Raw genomic sequence first — 22,064 nt, 5'->3', positions numbered from 1 at the left:
AGTGCCCACAGCAACTTTAATGTCTATCAGACAAGCGCAGGGGTAGTACCAGACAAGATCTATCTGAAGCATGGACTCCGTCGTTGGCTGCGACAGTTTCGCGGGACACAGTGCTGCTTCAAGCCAACCTTACGCTACATCTGTCAGTGAGACTAGCACGAAGGAGAGTTCTGAAAGGCTCCAGCCCAGGAAATCAACAACATGACTTTGCCTTACCTGGAGACCTGCCAGAAAATCAATCAAGCAGCCTAAACAGATCGGAGGCTGTCAATCACCTACCCGACCTGAATGACTGGCTACAAACTGAAATCATCATCTCTGACGCTGCCACAGAGCTCTGATTGGGTGGGAATACGAGTCCCCCAACCACTATCCTCCTTAGAGTTCAGAGTGTGTTCAGTACCATATTTCCTACCACTGCTCACGAAGGCACAATAGGTCTCCAAGTTGGAAAAGTGCCTCCAAGACCATACAGGTAGAAAGGTCACAACGATCTCTAACTGAGGAAACACAGTAATAGTCCTTCTCTACCAAAGTGAACACAAACTATAACTTTTATTTGCTTTATACCATAACCTACTGCTTTTGATGTCTCCACTGCCATCTTGTGGTCATTTGAAATATTGCATCTGTTTTCTTTTGTGTAAGGAACACTCTCTTGCAACCAACACAACCATCTGCTGCTTAGCACCTATGGACCACTCTCAGTGCCTGCTGGTTTAATGGATTAGTAACCCCCTACTTCTTGTGTGATGGACTGTCATCACACAAGAATCACAAGCTCTGGCTGCCTCCACCCCAGAATCTGGGGATTTTGGAGAAATACTCTAATATTTGAAATCACTCCCCACGAAGCAAGACTTCTTACCAATCTCAACACTCTGCCGGCGGCCACCCGGTCCTTACCTTCACAAAATTGTACCAATTCAACATTTTCGCGTCTCTAGCCACCAGCTTTGGCCATAGTGCACTATGTGCTGGGCTGTCAGAGCGGACCCTCCTTTAAGGGGGTTACATTTGTACATCCTCATGGTAGTAGTGTTCCCCAGATTGAATGAAAGAGAAAAGAAGCTTTTTATACTTACAATAAATCTGTTTCTCCGATTCCATCTGGGGGACACTGCGTTCCCTCCCTTCTGCGGTTTAGAATTACACTGTGGAGCTACAGGGAGTTGAAGAGGGGAGGGGTCTGTCAGCATGTTAAGTGCCAATTCCACGTTTCCCTCATACAGCCCCATAGTAGCAGTATCCCCAGATGGAATCCGAGAACCGGATTTATCGTAATTATACAAATCCTCTTTGTACTATTATTTCCTTCACACAGGCTCCTCAAGAGTACCTTTTTACACAGTGGACTATATGATACACTGCATGTACAATATGTAACAAATTGGGGCAACATTTTCACAACCCAAAAAATTGTAATTGCCATGCAAAGCACTGGAACTCCAACACCCTTCCTGCCTTGGGCACTGCAGTGATGGGAGGACCGGCAATGACTGCAGGGGTCTGCAGCAAAGACTGATTGCTCCTTTTCCTCCTCAGTCAAGGTTCCACTTGGCTTGATGTTGAGGCCGGGTACAAAGGTGGTGTTGATATCAAATAATTAAATGAAATCGTTTAAAATAAGTAATTACCGATTCTCCTGTGATTCGTACGCGATGGCGTACTGTGGCTACTTATGCAATCACATAAGGAAACAAAGTAAATACATTTACATTAACACCTACATTTGTAAATAGTTCACTTATAATAAAATTTCCAACTCACATTCTTTTATTATTAAGACTTAGATATTTTATTACTCAACGTTAAAACTACATTAAATTTATTTATGGTTCAGGTCATAAGAAATGTATTGTGTTTAGTCTTATATTAATCCACATTTCACCAGCAGGAATCCTGTATCATCAGAAAAGTGTTAGTTATGATTTGTATAAGATTAATAGTCAAAAATACTCTGTTAATGGGGTAGTTTAAACCAGATTTTCGGCGGTTCCCTGAGACAAGTCACGTACACAGCTATTGGAGTGAGTTGCCACCACTTTTGGAGAAACATCATTTAAACTGACCTATGACCTGCATTGTACTGGACTATCTTAAACCCTGAACCAGTGAAGAACAATCTTCATGTTATCTTTGTGTACATTGCGACATCATCACTTTTCTTTCAACCTCACCCCACAGACTTCAGGATGTATGTATCAGTTATACTGTGTTATATTTTACAATTAAATATTTTTGTGCGTTGGAACCACATTGATCACATCGGACAATGTTTATTGGTGACGACATTTACAGATATAACAGTATAGATGAGGAACTCTTGATATGAAAGTGTGCAACTGGAGTGGAGTTAAAAAAAAACAACAACAATCCTGCCATGTTACAGGAGACAAGCTGAAGTTGTCTGCTAATTAGTGCAAAAATATATGAATAAATAAAAAAGTGATAAGGGAGAAGGATTACAGGAGGTAGAAAGAGTTTTAACTTACACCGTGAGGAAGGCATAAATGATCTAGATCTCAGTCACACACACATGTACATCACATAAATGGCACAATAAAAGGTGTAATCAACATTTTTACAATATGTACACTGCAGCCATGAACAAAAGATGGAAATACATACAATAGGTTCAGTTTTATTTAGCAGTGAACTTTCCAAAATACAAAATAATATAGAATAAATTACTTTCTATAAATAAAAAGCACATTGTACATTTTGAAAAATTAAATGATTCTTTAGAAAAATAAACCTTTAATTTCCTTTGTAAAAATCTCATCACATGTAGGACACAAAGATTGCACTGCACATTAAGTACAAATAATGCAATACTAAGAGTTCATTGGGGTCTAGCAAAAATAAAGTTGTACCAAGAAGAGTGTAGAAGTCGAAGTCTGCGCATAGTGATAGGTCTGCACTCGGCACTGATGGGCGCAGGTTATGTACTGCCGACGCTGGTCACCATGTCTTCTATTGCCTTCCAGTCTAGCTTGCTGAGAATGCTGCCTGTGCTATCTGATGAATTGTCCAAATGAAGATTGTGGGATATGTCATCTCCATTTAGCAATGACCTCTGCTTAAGATATATAAAGGGAGCACAAATAATTTAATAAGTACAAATGTAAATCACACACTCGCATTTTAAAAGAAAAAACTTCCTTATGAAGCCGAAAAAGGACAATAGTTGTGAGAGAGGCTGGATAAATATAACCAGAACAAACGTGGGTGGGGAGGAGCAATAAAAGCTCCCAACTCTGCTAATTGGGTACAAATGTTAATTACTGATCACACCAGGCCACGGGTAGGGAATAAGATAAACGGGGCCATATTTCTCCCCAAACCCAGCCGTGAACATTAGAAATAGCCCCTTCTGTTACCATATGGTGTCAACATGGGAGATGTAAGGTGCTATTATCATCATCACCTGCAGGGTCACTACAGATATAAATCAACATTTATCACTCAGATTAGAGCAGAGTTCATCATCATCATCACCATTTATTTATATAGCGCCACTGATTCCACAGCGCTGTACAGGGAGCTCATTCACATCAGTCCCTGCCCCATTGGAGCTTACAATCGAAATTCCCTAACATACACACAGACAGACAGAGGGAGAGAGAGAGACTAGGGTCAATTTTGATAGCAGCCAATTAACCTACTTGTATGTTTTTGGAGTGTGGGAGGAAACCGGATCACCCGGAGGAAACCCACGCAAACACGGGGAGAACATACAAACTCCACACAGTTAGGGCCATGGTTGGGAATTGAACTCATGACCCCAGCGCTGTGAGGCAGAAGTGCTAACCCCTTAGCCACCGTGCTGCCAGAGTTAAAAGTAATGACACTTTATAGCTGTGTAGGTGATATTCTTTAGTGTCTATAGGGGTATTATATAAGAGGAGTAGGTGAAAAGTGCAGTTAAAGAAGGGCAAAATACAACCAACACAATGTTCCGCTCAGAAGACATGAGGGAGGGTCACCAATGGTGTCCCAAATTTTCCATGTGCTTCTGGGGAAACCCAAAGGAGCCTAAATGATAACTATAGATAAGCAGTAGTACAGACATCATATTTCAAGGCTAATGTCTCAAGATAGACCGCAAGTATACTGTTCACATGTGTGATAGACAGTGCTACACCTGTAGGAAGACAGAGAGAGAATGGCACCAAGTGCCACTAGCAGAGAAGTCTGAAACATCACCGTGACCAGGGAGACCAGGCTAAGTGACAGTACAGCAAGGATTCCTTAATATTATATAAAAGATCTTTAACTCCTGTGCCGATGGCACATGGCTCCTATTGTTGGGCAGTGTTTTTTTTATAATAACCGATTAGGAGGAGTTTTCTAAGTGCCCTGACTCCCATTGAATGGAGCTTAACCCTAATAGCCATGGCCGAGTTTTTGTCAGAACATGTTCACTGTAACACCATTCAAAAGATAAAATAAATAGTGTTGTTCTAAGAATGAATTGGTCGTACAAGTGCTCAATATAAGATTGTCAGTGAACTCAGGGTCAGCTGTTGTGAGTCATTTACTATGTTTCGTACCTGTGATTGGATTGAGTTTCTACTGCTGTTTAATATTCTGTTGATTTCATCAGGAATTTCCCAGGGGCTCACACTGTCCCTCTCATAGGCTTCTTCTAGCGGGAAGCTTCTATGCGGTGACTGGGGACTGGTTCCTTTATGGTCTGTCCAGGAGTAGAGACACAACATTGATTATAGCACCACGTTAACCTAAGCAGCTCCAGGCTAGGTAAAAATGGTTCCCTCTGCTTTCAATAAGTGAGGAACAAAGCTTCTTTGGGAAATAAATATAATAGAACAAAACATTTATTATTATTAAAGAATACATAGAAAACACTGTATTTGCATAGTATTAACATACATTATATATGCATTGCAAATGAAAACTACAAGATTAACATAGGCACTGATTCATCAAGGCACATATCTGTCGATTTTGAGTGTATCATACGCAACATCACTCTGCACAAAGCCACATCCAGACCATTTTGCAAGCGCAAAGGACCCTTACTACGGCCTATGATTTCAGGGAGAGAATAGGGCAGGGGCGTTTTGCCATAGTAAATGTACAGTAAGGGAGAGCCAAACGCAAGCGCACGGAGCCACGTCTGAATCAAGCTTTGCGCAGCTCAAAGTTACTTGTTTTTCTGCCGTATCTCTTGCTCCAGCTACAGGACCAGTCTAAGTCCTGAGTACTAGTGAGGACAGTCTTGTATGGATGATATAACATGTGTTTGCAATGAAGAGCAACTGTAAAAATGTATTTTATGTTTAGTAGACATTAACAACATCCTAATAAATGTATGTTATGTTTACTGTTGTATCATTAATGTCTTTATTATTAACTGGTGACATTAATTCTATCTTCTTTATTTCCCTATGTGTTCTTATGTAAATTTATATTCCACACAGTCATTGGACGTATCCTGCGGTGTCTTGTCTAGTAGAGTAGAGCAGATCTACACCCGGATTCATCAGCCCACGAATCTTCAGATCCGTCCCTTGTTGAATCGGGAGTGGGCAGAGCCCATTTAGGTGCGTTTTAAATCAAACGCACGTTGTGCTCACGTACATGCCTTGACGAATCAGGCTCATTAGGATTATATTCAACTCATACCTTGACGGGGCGACGTTAATGGCCTTGCTGAGGTTTTAAGGATTTGTTTTGTACTTTTACTGGGGACATTTGTCCTGTTCCTTCCGGCCAGCATCCCCCGACGCGTAATCTGGGACATGCGGTCTCCCGGCAGAGATGGGTCTAGAGAGAATTTGTAAAAAAAAAAGTGTATAGAGTCATGTCCTCATTTATTACATGACAATGCTCTTGGTAGACATTAATAGCAATTACCAGATCTGAAATTACCCACCTGGGACTCTCGCATTTACTATATGTGTAATAATATATGTGGGCACCTGTGTTGTATTCAATAATAAAGTCAGAAATGATTAATTATAACAGGCACAGGAGTCTATAGAAGATCACAATTAATCAGAGCTCTCGCGTAGGCTTATAAATTAGGTTAAGAATATGGCGGGTTTTACAAAATCTGTTAAAATTATTCACTGTGAGCGTTCACTCCCACATAAAATCACAGTTTTGTAATTAAAAGAAAGTAATACATGTAATGTAATTACTCTTTTAATTCATCAGGGGTCATCTTTCATTGAAACTACTCTACTAGAATATTTATTGATTCCTTTCAGTTAGCTTGTATTAGAGAGGGCCTACAGCACAGCAAGAAGGCAGGAGATGAAGACCTCTCGGTCCTGTCACCTACCCACAGCGGAATCAATCATGGCGAGTCTCCTCGAGGATCAATTTGTAAAGGATTTCATTAATGTCACTTGTTCGTGAACTAACGTTTTCATAATCTCTGCTGTGGATAGGTGGCGGCTGCACTTTAAACAACCTTAGTCCAGGTTTCAACATAATATTAGGCATAATTGTGAACAAATCTTCATTCACGGTAGTTCACACACCAGTCGTCTCGTGACACAGTGTAAACTAGATAAATAGCCTATTACCGTATTTTCTATGTGCAGAGTAGCTGGGCACACGGTGAGTTTTGATTTTCGGTTCCCAGTTACTTTTTGGAGGCACAAATGACGCTGTTCCTGCATTAAAACAATTAACAGGAAGAGCATTGTGGTAAGAGAAAGTACTGCACAATAAACAGAAACTAAAATATGGCGAGATCCTGCACCAGTTACATTGTTATTATAACTACAGAATTACAGTAACCCACAAGAACTGATATACAGATGGAGAATTATTATTGTCCACCAATAGCGGAGTAGAACACATTACTAATTAAACAAATTGCACCTCCAATCAGGATGTATTACCATAACAACCCTAAATAGTGGGAGGGGTTATTACGTGTGTAACGCTTAACTTCAGGAGGAGCCTTCTGTGTTCCGCTACGTATAAACTATGTCCATTTAACGGATTTCAGAAGATACGCCGAGATCGGAGTACAGTTCTATCTACCATTATAACTTCACTAAACAAGTTACAGTTATCCCACTATATAGAGTTATGTGCAACGTGAGGTATGTAGTAATAAGATGGTTACATTGGCAGCCACAAAATATCCGTGGAACATATTCCTACCTCTTGGCTGTGTCCATGCTGGAGTTGACATGGACCTTGGCTGAGGAAGAGCAGCTTTGGAGGCTGACCTACGTTTCTCAGCTTGGCCAGCAGATAAGCTGCGCATCGCAGTGCGAGATCTGGAACAGCAAAATTATACGGACATCAGAATTCACTGTGCGAACATATCATCATTTATTTATATAGCGCCACTAATTCCACAACGCTGAACTCACTTACATCAGTACCTGCCCCATTGGAGCTTACAGTCTAAATTCCCTAACACACACACACAGACAGACAGACAAGGGTCAATTTAATAGCAGCCAATTAACCTACCAGTATGTTTTTGGAGTGTGGGAGGAAATTGGAGCATGGTCGGGAATTGAACTCATGATTCCAGTGCTGTAAGGCAGAAGTGCTAGCCACTGAGCCACCGTGCTTAGCGGTTGGCATGCAGAGTTTTTATGCACATGGTTTAATAAAGTGATCAGGGTGGTCGTCTGGCATCATTAGAAAGCTGTGAAAATGGAGCCGGTCATATCGCAATCACCATCAATAACAGCAGATCTTAAGGAACCAATATCAATTTCTTGAACAGTATAATTTAATGTTCTTAAAGATTACAAAAGACATGGTAATTCACCCTTTGTGAGCCAAATGAGGTCCCTGATGCTTGGAGAGTGATGCTTCGGATATCCTGGGCTTGGGATTTGCAGAAGGGATCTGCTTGGCTTCCGATAACATGTCTTGCATGAGACCAATGGCATCCGATACCCGATAAGTGTGATGCTCAGACAGCAGCGTTCTGGGAAAGACAGAGCAGACACCAAGTATTCAGCAACATAATTCTACCTAGATTAACCTGAATATATTTGATACTGAACTTTCTGTAAGCAGAAGCAAAAGTTACATTGTACTAGATGGAGCTAGGTGAAATCAAACAAATCATAATGTTTACATAATAGAGATAGAAGTCTGGTGTCCTTTGTTTCCCCTGCCTTTGTTTGCTTCATCCTGACATTAAATCGCCTGCATACAACAACCACATTTTTTTATTATCTTTGTTGTTTAGGGCTCCACCACACCCTAAAAATAAAAGCCAAAGTTACCGGTCTCTCTCATCCTTCACCCGCTGGCTTTGCCGGATTGTCTTTGAGGATATTGAAGTGTTCTGAAACAAACAACAAAACCTGTATAAAGCATTAGAATAAAAAGATTGTAAGCAAATGTCTAGTAAAAGGATTATAGGAAATGCTGCTACATGGATCATCCGTATCATATTTTTCAACATTGTTATAGATTTTTGTGTACCTTTCAGGTATCAGTTTAAATGGATCCTGTGCAAAACCACAAAAACCGCTAAGGCATGAAAAAGAACCACAGAATACAACAATAGAAAAGTAGCCAGAGGGGAGAGTTTAATTTTTTAAACAGCTTCCTATGTTTAAAATATTTATACACTCTCCGTATCCTTTCACTGTGCAACACAGATCACAAACGATTATCCTTCTCCCTAACGAGTTTTTATTCCTCTGACCTATTATTGTATTGCTATGTATATCCCTTGAACATTTAAACAGCTGGGACAATTGTTAACACATTCAGTATATTACTAATGCTTTCTGTGTTTCTTGCATTGTCCATAATAAATATAGAATGGAAAACATTTAAACCCAACATTGCTTACACATAATACGCATTGTGTTGGTCATTTTATTATTATTATTATCGTTTATTTGTAGGGCGCCACAAGGTTTCCGCAGCTCCGCACACAGTACAAACAGTCTCCTGTAGCATGTGCAGGGGGAGAGAAAATGGGGGACCCAGACACACTCGCATTCTGTGTCCTCCTACTGCTAAAGGAGAAAGTATCATATACATATTAAGAAATAATTATTAGGTAATATGTGATAAACATTACACTGCTAAAGAAGAAAGAAAAAGATTTTAGGTAATAATTATTATTTTCTATTGTCCTATTGTGTACCGTGGTTGTTAACTAGAGGCTGAGGTGAAACACAAACACGTTCTCTTGTTACTACACATACATATTGAATAACCATTGTGCTCAACGGACCGTCATGTTGTGAACTAGGAAGAAGCCAGGCAATGTTTGTATGCCAGCAGCTGAAAACTTCGTCCTTTTAGCTATTTTTCCTTTGACTGTGTGAGCCAGATCGTTATAAATAATGTAGAGTGCAACAACAAATAAGCTTAATCAATAGAACGCCCAATCAGCACAGCCACCCCCATCAGCTCTGTGGATACAAACACGCCAAAAGCATATTCTTCCTCCTCTCTGGTCCAGTCTCCTGAAAGCCCTGTGCCCTACAACACTGTGTATCACAAATTACTGTATTTTAGGATACAAGTTGATCAGTTTGTATTTCCTTTATATTAACATCATTGGACACGAGTACCATCACTGGAGAAGAAAACACTAAGGTGGAAATAACTTTGAGAGCCTTGATATCGAGAGAAGCTTGTTTGATATCCTATGTGCCCATATTATCAGGATTTCTGGTAGGAATCCATTTTTATACGATTTTCCACGGAAGGTGTTTATCACTTGGAAAGTCAATACCTATGACATGGAAACAGCCACTCTGCATTTGACATAAGAATGGGATTTTGATTATAAACTGTTCCTACATTTTCTATTCTGTCTGTTGTCTATGAGATCCTGTATGCGCTGAATGTCTTATGTTTTTTGCAACTATTGTTAGTATCCGATGTACACCCTGTGAATAGGATTTTGGCTGCATTTGGGGTTCTAGAGCGCCATATTGGTGGTTATTTACTATTATATAAATTTAGACAACCTGCAGCTCTCAAGCTGCTGCTAAATGACAAATCCCAGCATAGGCCATGAGAGTACAGCTTCCTCCACGTGCTCCAGTTTCCTCCCACACTCCAAAAATAAGCATACTTGGCTTCGCTGAAAGTAACCCCTTGTGTGTATGTGTCCGCGTGGTAGAGAAGAGATAGATTGTAAGCTCCAGTGGGAGCGATGTGGATGATTGAATGTTCTCTGGGACTTCACTTGTTTTAGGGTAGAGCTTCAGTAACCTGTGTTTTTGCAGCAGCTGTTGAATGAGAAAAAGTAAAAAGTAAGAATTCACGTACCGCAGTCTTCTGCGACTGGAACGGGCTGTGTTCTTGCTCTCTCAGCACCTCCAGCTTCCTCCGGTGCTCAGCCAGACGCTCCCTCCGCTTACTCTTCATCCACAGCTGCAGCTCTGCCTTCTCCTTTTGTGTCCTTCTTGAAGTATTGCGTAACCTCTCCCTGTCAAAGAGAAAGGTTGCTATGACTTTAACCATGAATGCCTCCTTTCAAAGAAACTGCCGGTGTTGGCCACCATCAAACCAAATCATAACCCACAGGCTTTTATTTACACCTAATTCTATACACCACTCATGTAGCACAACGTCATCCATGACTGCATTTTATGTCTGCATTGTATTAGTTTCAAAGGAAATATAATCTGCCCTGACCATTTTTCTATGCACGACAGGTGCAGGAGTCCATATAACATCCTGCTGTGTCTTACAATTCAATGTGAGAAAGAAAGAAGATTTCTGAAGACGGACCACAGACATTTACCACAACTCTCCCCTGTACAATCTACTGTCTATACTTTTTATCCTTGGTGTGTTATGACGTTATGCAGCCATTATTCAAAAATTTTGCAAATGTGAACATTTCCTTTCCCATACACACATATTATACATAAAACTCGTCCCCAAAACCAAAATAACGAGATAAATTCTCCGTCTTGTGTATGCTAGATGCTCTCATACCTGGATATATTTTCAGCTTGGGTTTGTGTCAGCCCAAGTTCAGAAGCTGAAACACCCCCCGCCATGAGATCACTCAGGATGTCTGCGATATCACTAAGTCCTGTCACTTGGAGCGCTTCATTTATAGTACTGCAGAACAGTGGTGTCCAGGGAGGGGGTGAGAAGGAAAGAAATAGCCAATAGAGTTTAAAAATATATAAATAGTCAGAGATAAGTACCTGCAATTACTGAGGACAGATACCCACAAGTTATCAGCTATACAACTCATAAGAATAATACATAGTCTACTGCAGGTTTCTAAAACATAAATAAAAGGGCTCGTCGCTCATTCTTACCTTTTATCCATGTTTCTGTCTTGTGAAGGAGCTGAAGCAAAAAGAACACTAATTAAGCTCTAATCTACATAAATGATCTGGATTCACAGTCTGTACTGTAGAGGAATGAGCCTATTCCCAGCTAACAGCATCACATTTCTGGGTAACCCAGGGAGACATCCAGAAACACAGTTACTCCCCATAGGCACCTCGTACTAGGTTATATAAGGTAAAGACAAAAGAACCAGTAAGATGCCCAGACTGAGCTAATAAAATAATGACAATATTCCAGGTTACACACAGAAATTCCTAAATACAATCAAGTAAACAAGTTAATCACGAGAGGTTTTTTTATTATTTGTTTACTTTCTTGATTACCTAATTTTGCTTTAAGGCAATATCTGTTATTATAGAGCTCTCACTTCTACAGCACAAGATAAGGTGACTTCCAGCGCATCCCTTACTGCCCAGAATGAAAAAAGATGACCCCTTATGAGCATCCTTCCACCGTACACATTCCTGCTACTCCATAAGGAGAGGGTCATCCAACACAGTCTTTATTCATCCGGAGCGTTGGACAGCTTCCAGATACTGTACAATGTATATTCTCAAAAGTGTCGGTAATGGTTTTATTGCAGTAACGTGTCCAAACCTTAACTTTACATTCTGTGTTCTGTTCAAAAAGGTTCAATAATAAATAATAATAATAAATAAAATAATAAAAGAAATACAAGATAATAATAATAATAAATAAATAAATAAATGAATGAAAAAGAGGATTTATGTACTTACGTTAAATCCGTTTCTCTGGTTCCGTCTGGGGGACACTGCTTACCATGGGGTTGTGGAGGGAGCTTGGGGAGTTGGCACCGAACTAGTTAACTTTTAGTACTGCCGACAGACCCCTCCCCTCTACAATCCCCAGGCCTCTTCCTCTTCCTGTCAGTTAATTAAAAAGCCCAAGGAGAAAAAAGGGCAGTCAAACAAGAGCACACAGAAGAAAAGCAGAAGGGAGGGATCGCAGTGTCCCCCAGACGGAATCAGAGAAACGGATTTAACGTAAGTACATAATCCTCTTTTCTCTTTCATCCAGTCTGGGGGACATTGCTTACCATGGGGACGTTCTAAAGCAGCCCCCTAAGGGTGGGACTACTCTGAAAATCCCGCTCGCAAAGCATTATGAGCGAAATTTGCATCCGCAGATGCAAATACATTAAACTGGTAAAATTTTGTTAAGGTGTAGACAGAGGACCAGGTCTCTCTGGCACCGGACGGTTAGCCTTATGTAAGCTTGCCTAATAGTAGCCGTAATCCATCTTGCAATGGACTGTTTTGAGGCTGGCCAGCCTCTCTTATTAGCATCATAAAAAACAAACAGAGAATCAGTACGTCTAATCTGAGAAGTTCTTTTGACATAAATGCGGAGAGCCCTAACCACATCTAATTTTTCCATAGACTGTTGATCCGAATGGGAAGTAGATGAGAACTACAAATTCTTGGTTCAGATGGAAAACCGAAACTACTTTAGGAACGAAAGAAGGGAGGGTTCTTAACACCACTTTGTCCTTGTGGAAAACCAGATATGGTTCCCGACAAGACAGAGCTCCTAATTCTGAAAGCCTACGTGCAGATGCAATAGCTAAAAGAAAGAGGACCTTCCAGGTCAACCATTTCAAATCTGCCACAAGTAAAGGCTCAAAGGGAGGCCCTTTAAGCATATCCAGCACCAGATTGAGATCCCACGGTGCTGTAGGCGGAACATAGGGAGGCTGAATATGCAAGACTCCCTGGAGGAAAGTCCTAATATCTGGCAAATCCGCTAATTTCAGGTGAAAAAAGACTGAAAGTGCCGATACCTGAACTTTAGGGAACCTAAACGAAGCCCTGCTTCCAGGCCATCTGAAGAAAAGCCAATAAACGAGGGAGACGAAAAGAGGACGTGTGACATGTCCTATTTTCACACCATCCGATATAGGTTTTTCAAATCCGGTGATAGATGCGAGCTGAGACTGGCTTTCTGGCTCGCATCATAGTGTTCACCACACTGGAGGAAACAACCTCTAGCCCTCCAGAGGCTGGCTTCAACAGCCATGCCGTTAACTGATCTGAGGTAATTCTGGTAACGGAAGGGACCCTGCAGAAGGAGGTCGACTCAAGATGAAAGACGAAACCCCGGTCCTTCTGCCATAGAAAGTATGTCCGCGTACCAGACTCGGCGTCGGCCATGAGGGAGCTATCAGAATTACTGGCAGACCTCCTTGTTTTACTCGTCTGAGCACACGAGGAAGCATGGGAATCGGAGGGAACAGGTATCCCAACCTGAAGTCCCATGACATCGTCATTACGTCCACTGCCACCGCTAAGGGGTCCCTTGCCCTTGCGCGAAATGTGTGAACCTTTCTGTTGTGTCTGGAGGCCATGAGATCTATGTCCGGAAGACCCCACCTCTGAGCCAGAGACTGGAACACTTCTGGATGGAGTGACCACTCTCCTGGCATCATCTGATTTCGACTTAAGTAGTCGGCCTTCCAATTTCTTATTCCTGGAATGAATACTGCCGATATTGCTGGAACATATAGTTCTGCCCAAATCAAAATTTGAGTTGCAATCTTCATTGCAGCTACACTCCTGGTTCCTCTCTGTCTGTTGACATATGCCACAGCCATGGCATTGTTGGACTGACAGGGTGGTCCTGGAGGAGGGACTGGGCCCCCCGAAGGGCTAAAAGAATAGCCTTCAATTCCAGCACGTTTATTGAAGGGTCGACTCCTGAACCGACCAAAAGCCCTGGAGCCGGAGATGTAGGATCACCGCCCCCAACCTTTCAGGCTGGCATCTGTCGTGGCTATGATCCATGACCATGGAGCGAAGGACCTGCCCACCGTCATGTGATCCCGAATCAGCCACCACTGGATTGATTGTCTCGTCCTCGGGGAAAGAGAGATCCTCTGGAGATCTAAGCGAAGGTGGGATCCTGACCATTTTGTCAACAGATCCCACTGGAAACAACGAGAAAGGGCTCGACCAAAGGGGATGGTCTTGAAGGAGGCCACCATCTTTCCCAGCAGCCGCATGCACAAAGTGCATTGAGGGGCTGGGGGAAGACAAGACCTGAGTTGTTATGCTCTGAATTGAAGCAACCTTCTCGACAGGCAGGAAAACCTTTTGCTGGCTGGTGTCCATGATGAGGCCTAGGAAAACCATGCGTTGACACGGAACCATCTGGGATTTCTTTAAATTGATCAGCCATCCGTGGCCCTCGAGGACCACCAAGGTGAGGGACAAGTGATGACGTAAGCAATCTACTGAGGAGGATTTGATGAGCAGATAGTCCAAATAAGGCAAGACCTGAACTCCCTGAAGATGAAGACATGCTGCCATAACTTTCATGACCTTTGTGAAAACCCTCGGCGCTGTTGAGAGGCCGAAGGGGAGGGCCCGAAACTGATAGTGGAAGGATCCCACCGAGAATCTTAGAAGAGACTGATGGTGAATCCATATGGGAATATGGAGGTATGCGTCCTTTATGTCTATGGACGGCATAAACTGATCCTTCTCTAAGCCGTTTATCACCGACCTCAGGGATTCCCTACGAAATTTGTCCACCTTTAAGTGCACATTGAGGCCCTTTAAATTTAGGATGGTGCGAAAGGAGCCGTCCGGCTTCTTGACCAGAAACAGGTTTTAATAAAACCCCTGCCCTTTCTGGTAATCTGGAACCCTGCAGATAACTTTTTGAAAAAGAAGAGAGGCGACCCAATCCTGTATAGCCTGCCTTCTTGATGGATCTCAGGGTAGCGAAGTTTGGAAGAAACGATGTGGAGCGGGGCCCAACAGGTCTATCCTGTACCCCTCTGATATAATACCCCGAATCCAAGAATCTTGGGAGGACGCTGCCCACTGTTCCTGAAACAAAGACAGACGTCCCCCCACTGGCGCCCCCTGCAGAACAGAGTGGTCGTCATGACGCAGGCTTCTCCTGGGACATGGAGGCCTAGCGCCTAGCTGAAAACGAGGATCTCCCCCTGGCAGAGGAGCCTCGAGAAATGGGCTGTCTGTCTCTAAAGGACTGTCCTTTAGGAAAGGAGGTCCCCCGAAAAGGCTGACGAAAAAGAGCTGACCCGAGGTTCCGGCTACTGCTAGGGAATACTGGCAAGGAAGTGCTTTTGCCCCGGTTGCCTGAGAGATCAGGGTATCCAATTCCGGGCCGAACAAACCTGCCGCTGAAAAAGGAATGGTTTCCACTGACTTTTTTGATTCCGCATCTCCTTCCCATGATTTCAGCCATAACTTCTTGCTGAGATGCAGCCTGAATAGAAGAGGATACAGCCGCTGTATACTGGGCCGCCTTATACAGGTACCCCGATGCCTCCTTCAAATGCAAAGCCAGGGGAAGTAAATCAGAGTCCTGTAATGCCTCTGCCAGCTGGTCTGCCCATGCTTCCATGGCTCTAGCAACCCAAGCTGACGCAAATGTGGGCCTAGAGGAAGAACCCGCAGCCGCAAATATAGATTTTAGCTGGGATTCCACTCTGCGGTGATTGACATCCTGTAGGGATGCAGAACCTGGGGCTGGGAGTAAAGCGTGCTTGGCCAATCGAGCTATAGGAATATCCACTTTTGGAATGCCCTCCCAGCAAACCACATCCTCTTCCTGCAATGGATACAGGGAAGAGAACCTTTGGGAACAGAGAACCTTTTCTCCGGCTGTTTCCAGGCTCCTTCTGCGATATCTCTAAGTTCTACAGAAGGGGAAAAACGGCTAGCCCTTCTTTTGGCTTTCTTAAAAAGTTTTCTGTCTCTGGGAGTCGGATCTTCCGGTTCTGGGAGATCCAACGCTTGTCTTACTGTTAAAACCAAATCGTTAATAAATTGGCTTTAGAGCTTTCTTCCTGTCCCAACGGTAGAACCTGGTCTGGATCAGAATTAATATCCCCCTCTTCCTCTGAAAACTCCTCAGAGTCTGAAAGGACCACAAGGGTATTATCAGATCTAGGCCGCTTCCTTCTAGCAGGCGGAATATTTGGGGATTTGAGTAACTGGTTCAGTTTATCCAAACCCTTTATAAAAGCTTGCGGACCATGGCGGCTCTGTGGGAACAGGGGCTTGGTCCGTCTGTAATGAGGAAGGTCCTGGTATAGACGTTCCAATGGAACCAGAGGAAGCAAGGAGGCCCAATTGTGTATTTGGATTATTAGACACCATAATTGACCATAATTGATTGGATTGAGAAACAATCTGTGCTAAGGAGGAAACCGACTGTGTCAGGGAGGCCACCCAGGCCGGTCCCTCCGATGGAGGGGCTGAGACCTGTTGGGTTTGCGCAGGGGGGGACCCCTGCTTCACAAACAGAGCGCCAACGGGTCCTTCTGCCCACAAGTTAATTTTACATGACATTTAGAACACATAAAAAAAATATTGATTTAGGGCCCTTTCCCTTATCTGGCATTTCTGAATAAAGGAAGGCACACCAAACACACAGACTTAAACTGAAAAATTTTAGCTGAGTAGAGAGAGAGATATAATATGTATAGAGGAAAGTGTAACTACAAGAATCAACTAAACTAGATAAAAAGTTGTGCTTGTAATATTTTAAACACAAAATAATATTTAAGCAGGTAGGAGAACTATAATATAACTCCTACTAGCCCTCTTGTACACAGCAATACAGCATATGTGTTTAAATAAATCAGATACTTAGCCATAGGCCAAACAGGGGAGAAGTCTAACAGCAGTATCCTGGTGCCTGCTCCCTCAGATCTGTTCTCGGGCTTCTCCTTGGCGCCAGAAGACTGGGACAGACCATCTCTCTCTCAGGAAGGAGGGGGAGCTCTATGTGTTAACTCCCCCCCTTCAGTAGTGCTGCTTCTGCAGCGATTAAAAAATAAAAATTAATTTTCTGTAGCAGAGTAATGGAGACCTCCAGAGGAGGTCTCCGCAGCGGATAATACCCGATGCCCCCTCCTATGCATGAGGGGGGATCCAGGTATAGCCCCCTTCTTCCTAGGATCTCCTTCCCGAAATCCAAAATGGCCACCGTCAACTGACATATCCGATAACCGGCACTCTATGCCTGCAATGGCAGCGCCGGTTATCGGGGAGGCTCAGGAGTGACAGCGGTCCGTGAGACCGCTTGTCACTCTAAATTTTAGACACCCTTTCCTCCATCTCCTTTCTTGTCCCTGTCAGTGAGAACCGCTGGCTCTCATCTGACAGGGGAGCGTCTGCGCTGCTGTGCTGTGAGTGTGTCCTCTATATTAGAACACACTCCAGCCTGCTACTGGGAAAAAATGAAGTAAAAATTAAAAGAATAAAATAAAAGTAATAAAATTACACTAAGCACTAAAAACACTGACAGGAAGAGGAAGAGGCAGGGGGATTGTAGAGGGGAGGGGTCTGTCGGCAGCACTAAAAGTTAACTAGTTAGGTGCCAACTCCCCAAGCTCCCTCCACAACCCCATGGTAAGCAGTGTCCCCCAGACTGGATGAAAGAGAAATATATTTTAACTAACAGCAAGTACTGCAGAGCGGTACTGAGAACAGCCCAACTCCTTGTGCACTTAAATAACACTGAGGAGCTTCAGGGGTTGCAGAGGGGAGGAGCTTCTGTCAAGTTACATTAACAGTTTAACTATTTAAGTGCCAACTCCATGTGCTCTCATACAACCCCATGGTAGCAGTGTCCCCCAGACTGGATGAAAGAGAAAAGATGGATTGTTAACATTCTGTCACTTTCTAAAATATGACTCTAATGTGCTACCTTTTTAAAACATGTTTCTTATTGGGAAAAAACTTTTATTGTAAACATGAAACATCTGAAATAAGACGCACACTAACAATGTACCTGTAGACGGCCGCTTGTCACTTCTGGCAGAGATGAAGACCTCCAGAGGGCGTCCATGTGAGCTGATAACAGCAGGGCTTGGTAGTGTAAACTCATCTTCCTCAGCCAGCTCTTCCAATGCTATATCACTCACAGGCAGCACTAAACAAAGACAATAATACTGTAAGAGACTGAGCATCAGTGCTGCTCTACAAAACATATACAAATAGTAAGATTTATGCTTAGAAACAATGTGTCTCAAGGTGCAGCTTTGCCTTCATGCGAAAGATGGCGCCTGGCCGGAGCTGCAGTACGAAAATACAAAAAGGGATCAAACGAAAGAAATAAAAAGTCCAATTTACAGACAACTGCACAGTCAGCATAATACTTAGGAGCTCTAAAGACATCCAGTAAATGAAGTGGACATCCTTCACCAATACTTTACAATTCTGTGGTGCGCAACACAAGACCATGACAGCCTGAGTTGTAGGGTACTCTGAAACCACACTCAGCAGAAAGGGAAGGATAACAGATCTGAAGCCTGGGGTAATGCTTATACAATAATTAGTTTATGTGCCGACAGACTGGTAGAAGTTACCACCAGAAAATACCCCAGAGGATTCCAGAACATGATGTCAAGATCAAACATCAGAAGATTATCATGCAGACATGGACCCTACCTGAAAAGGAGAAAGATCATGTTCATCTTGTCTGTGTGCAACGGCCAGCAAAGCCAATTGGAGCAGTAAGAATGGTGACAGTAACTTCTGAATTAATGTTTTTGATAATACCTGGAAGAATGAGTAGTGGAGGGCCAGAGGATAACCAGAGCATCAATGAAGGCAGCCTGTGGATTGTGCATCCTGGCACAATAGACTGGAATTGTGAAATAGAACCAAGGTCAAGGTCTGGCTGGTCCCAGCTAAGACATATTTGATAAAGTATGTCTGCAAGAATACCCTTATGGAACTATCTACCATTAAAGTTAGTCTGCCTCCCAATTTTAGACACAATGTTTGTGAACTAAAAGACTTGTTGGCGTGTCTCTTTTTGGCTTAAACGTTGTGAGGGGCTCTGATCAAAATGTAGTCCAGGCAAGGTACCATGGATATGTCCAAGCTCTTTGCTGTTGACTGTGGCTGGATCCTCCTTAAGGAATTTTGCAGAAATAGAGCAAATTCTTTAATAGTGATGTTTATTGCTCAATAGCTGTTAAACACAACCATATAAAGATAGTGGATATACACATACGCATGGGTCTTTGCTGCCCTTTTTATACAGTGTAGCGCACACAGGTTGGCAGGAGAAAATCCAGCCTACTCTCTCTTCAATTAGTCCACCCTAATTATCTTATATTGCACTAAAATCAGCCTGGACCATGTTTACACTTTTAACATTGATCTCAGTAGAAGGGTTTGTCCCCCACAATCCATACACAGCCAGGATTTATCAATAAATCTTCTGCCCAAAGTAGCTTTATGAATTGGGTCTCCGAGGTCTGGTGCCCCTTCCAAGCTGAATAATGCTCCAGGAGGATAGGACAAAGACTTTGGAGCAAAGGGGCACAGAACAGCACAGCCAAGCTAAAATAACTCTGGCCGCAGAGTTATTTTAGCTGTGCTTTGCTCCCTAAGGCCCAAACAGAGCAGTGCACCAGCAGGATTTAGGAAAAGGGACACAAGCTGCTGATCTCTGGTCCACATACGGGGACTTGGGTTGCAGCAGCCTGAATACCGCTGGTCCTTTCTATCAGACTTGTTCCTGCGGGTTTCAATTGAACTTTATCCAAGCTGGTGCAAATTGTACACCCAATAGCTGGATTTGCTTTTAACTTTAAATCAGACCCTTAGTGACCACCTCCTAATATGATGAGCTATACTTGCAAATCTTTATTCCTCTGTTGAATCACTCTGTTGATGGCCTTGTAGGTCAATAAAAGTATTTTATACTGGATTCGGTAGAAAACAGGCAACCAGTGTAGAGACATACAAAGCTGCAACAACGTACATCTCCTCGCTTGTCTCAAAATATCTTCCAACTCGGCAACTTCATTCTGCACAAGATCTGCGTCTCTCTTCCACTCTCATTACATCCTCCCATTCCCGGTTACAGGACTTTTTTCGGGCTGCACCCACTCTATGGAATTCTCTCCCTCGCACATTAAGACTCTCCTCTGGTCTATAAACTTTCAAGCGTTTTCTGAAAACCCACTTCTTCAGACAAGCTTATAATATTCCTCAACCACCCTCTAAACCTCACTACATTACTGTATTACCACCCGCTACACAATTTCACACAAAACAACTACCCCCTGACCAACATTGTTGTGTGACAGAATCATTTAGCTTAAGCTTATGAGTCACTTTTACCTTTGCAGTTAGGCTAGGCTGAAATGCAAAATGTAGACTTAACCTCATGTGTCAAACTCCCATTGTCCCATAGATTGTCACCTCTTTGTCTGTTTTATCCAGTTAGTTTATTAGTTTACTATGATTGCCCCCAATTGTAAAGCACTACGGAATATGTTGGCGCTATATAAATAAATGATGATGATGATGATTATGGTTCTGTGTCATACAATGCTATGTAAAAGAAATGTAAATAAGCAACATCAGTAAAATAATATTCCGTATTTTTACAGTATGACTATGCCTTAAATATTCACCATGTTACTATATTAAACAATACTTACCTCTTTCTGGACGACCGGCAACTCCAGAAGAATGGGTATCTCCTGGGTCTGGGTCAATCACAGTTGCCAAGTTCTCTATTGTATTCACCAACTGCAATTATAATAATACATATAGTGTTGATTTAGTGTTTGAAGACATTGTAATTCTGGAAAACATGTTAACATTTGCAATTTATCAGCATTGGGAATGACATGTTAATGTTTACCAGTTCAGTATTGGCAAAGTCACGCTCCATACTCTCAGCCATATTTTGTAGTGCTCTTAACTGGACATCCATCTCTTTCAGTCTGGAAAAAGCCTCATTACTTTCTAGGGCATGAGGTGTCAGCACTTTTGGACCAGGTGATGGATTTATGGAAAGCAGACGCTGTGTAACACTGTCTGTACGACTAGATGCCCTTTCTTGTAATTGTGGCCTTTCCAACATGTCCACTGATAATATCTCTACAAGAGGACAAAAGAACAATGATCACACTATGTAGTTATTACGTTTTTTCAAAGTCAATAGTAGACAAAGTACTAATAAAAATATTACACAGATTAATTATACAGATTTGAAGATTTGACACTCCACTATCTTCATTCTCTACACATGGATTGTAAGTCTTCCTCTTACTTATCTAAAGATCTAGTTAAACTATATGGACAAAAGTATTTGGCTACACCTGTTAATTATTGAATTAAGGCGTTTCAACCAGACCAGTTGCCAAAGGTGTATAAATTGAAGCACCTAGCTATGCAGTTTCCATATGCAAACATTTGTGATACAAAATGGGTCGTTCTGAAGAGCTCAGTGACTTCAACCCTGGTACTGTGATAGGATGTCACCTTTGCAATAAGACGGTTTGTGAACTTTCATCATCATCATCATCATTTATTTATATAGCGCCACTGATTCCGCAGCGCTGTACAGAGAACCCATTCACATCAGTCCCTGCCCCATTGGAGCTTACAGTCTAAATTCCCTAACTTACACAGACAGAGACAGAGTGACAGAGAGACAGAAACAGAGACTAGGGTCAATTTTTGATAGCAGCCAATTAACCTACTAGTATGTTTTTTGGAGTGTGGGAGGAAACCGGAGCACCCGGAGGAAACCCACGCAAACACAAGGAGAACATACAAACTCCACACAGATAAGGCAATGGTTGGGAATCGAACTCATGACCCCAGTGCTGTGAGGCAGAAGTGCTAACTACTAGGCCACTGTGCTGCCCATCCCTGCTGGATATTCCACGGTCAACTGTAAGTGATATTATTAGCAAATGGAAGCATTTAGGAACAACAGCAACTCAGCCACAA

The 22,064-nt window shown here is 42.5% G+C and overlaps 1 protein-coding gene across 8 annotated transcripts in view; it reads right to left on the bottom strand.

The window, feature by feature from the left end:
• Window positions 1-2,259: 2,259 nt before the first annotated feature.
• The window catches only part of CPLANE1 (ciliogenesis and planar polarity effector complex subunit 1), an 88,322-nt gene continuing 68,517 nt past the window's right edge, over window positions 2,260-22,064 (bottom strand). For 6 of the 8 annotated variants that reach the window (XM_075184231.1, XM_075184238.1, XM_075184236.1 and 3 more), the window contains 13 exons: window positions 20,968-21,206; window positions 20,762-20,852; window positions 18,091-18,231; window positions 11,268-11,298; window positions 10,933-11,061; window positions 10,258-10,417; window positions 8,241-8,302; window positions 7,775-7,936; window positions 7,150-7,268; window positions 6,561-6,650; window positions 5,653-5,793; window positions 4,557-4,699; window positions 2,260-3,082 (listed from right to left, as the gene is read on the bottom strand). In XM_075184231.1, coding sequence (XP_075040332.1) covers window positions 2,945-3,082; window positions 4,557-4,699; window positions 5,653-5,793; window positions 6,561-6,650; window positions 7,150-7,268; window positions 7,775-7,936; window positions 8,241-8,302; window positions 10,258-10,417; window positions 10,933-11,061; window positions 11,268-11,298; window positions 18,091-18,231; window positions 20,762-20,852; window positions 20,968-21,206 — 1,646 coding nt within the window. In that variant the 3' untranslated portion in view covers window positions 2,260-2,944. The remainder of the gene's footprint in view (window positions 3,083-4,556; window positions 4,700-5,652; window positions 5,794-6,560; window positions 6,651-7,149; window positions 7,269-7,774; window positions 7,937-8,240; window positions 8,303-10,257; window positions 10,418-10,932; window positions 11,062-11,267; window positions 11,299-18,090; window positions 18,232-20,761; window positions 20,853-20,967; window positions 21,207-22,064) is intronic. The other 2 variants (XM_075184234.1, XM_075184237.1) reach the window with 2 other exon arrangements.

This window comes from Mixophyes fleayi, chromosome 1 (assembly GCF_038048845.1).
Source record: "Mixophyes fleayi isolate aMixFle1 chromosome 1, aMixFle1.hap1, whole genome shotgun sequence".
NCBI lineage: Eukaryota > Metazoa > Chordata > Amphibia > Anura > Limnodynastidae > Mixophyes > Mixophyes fleayi.
The sequence above is the reverse complement of the archived record's forward strand: the minus strand, read 5'-3'. Positions and strand labels throughout refer to the sequence as shown.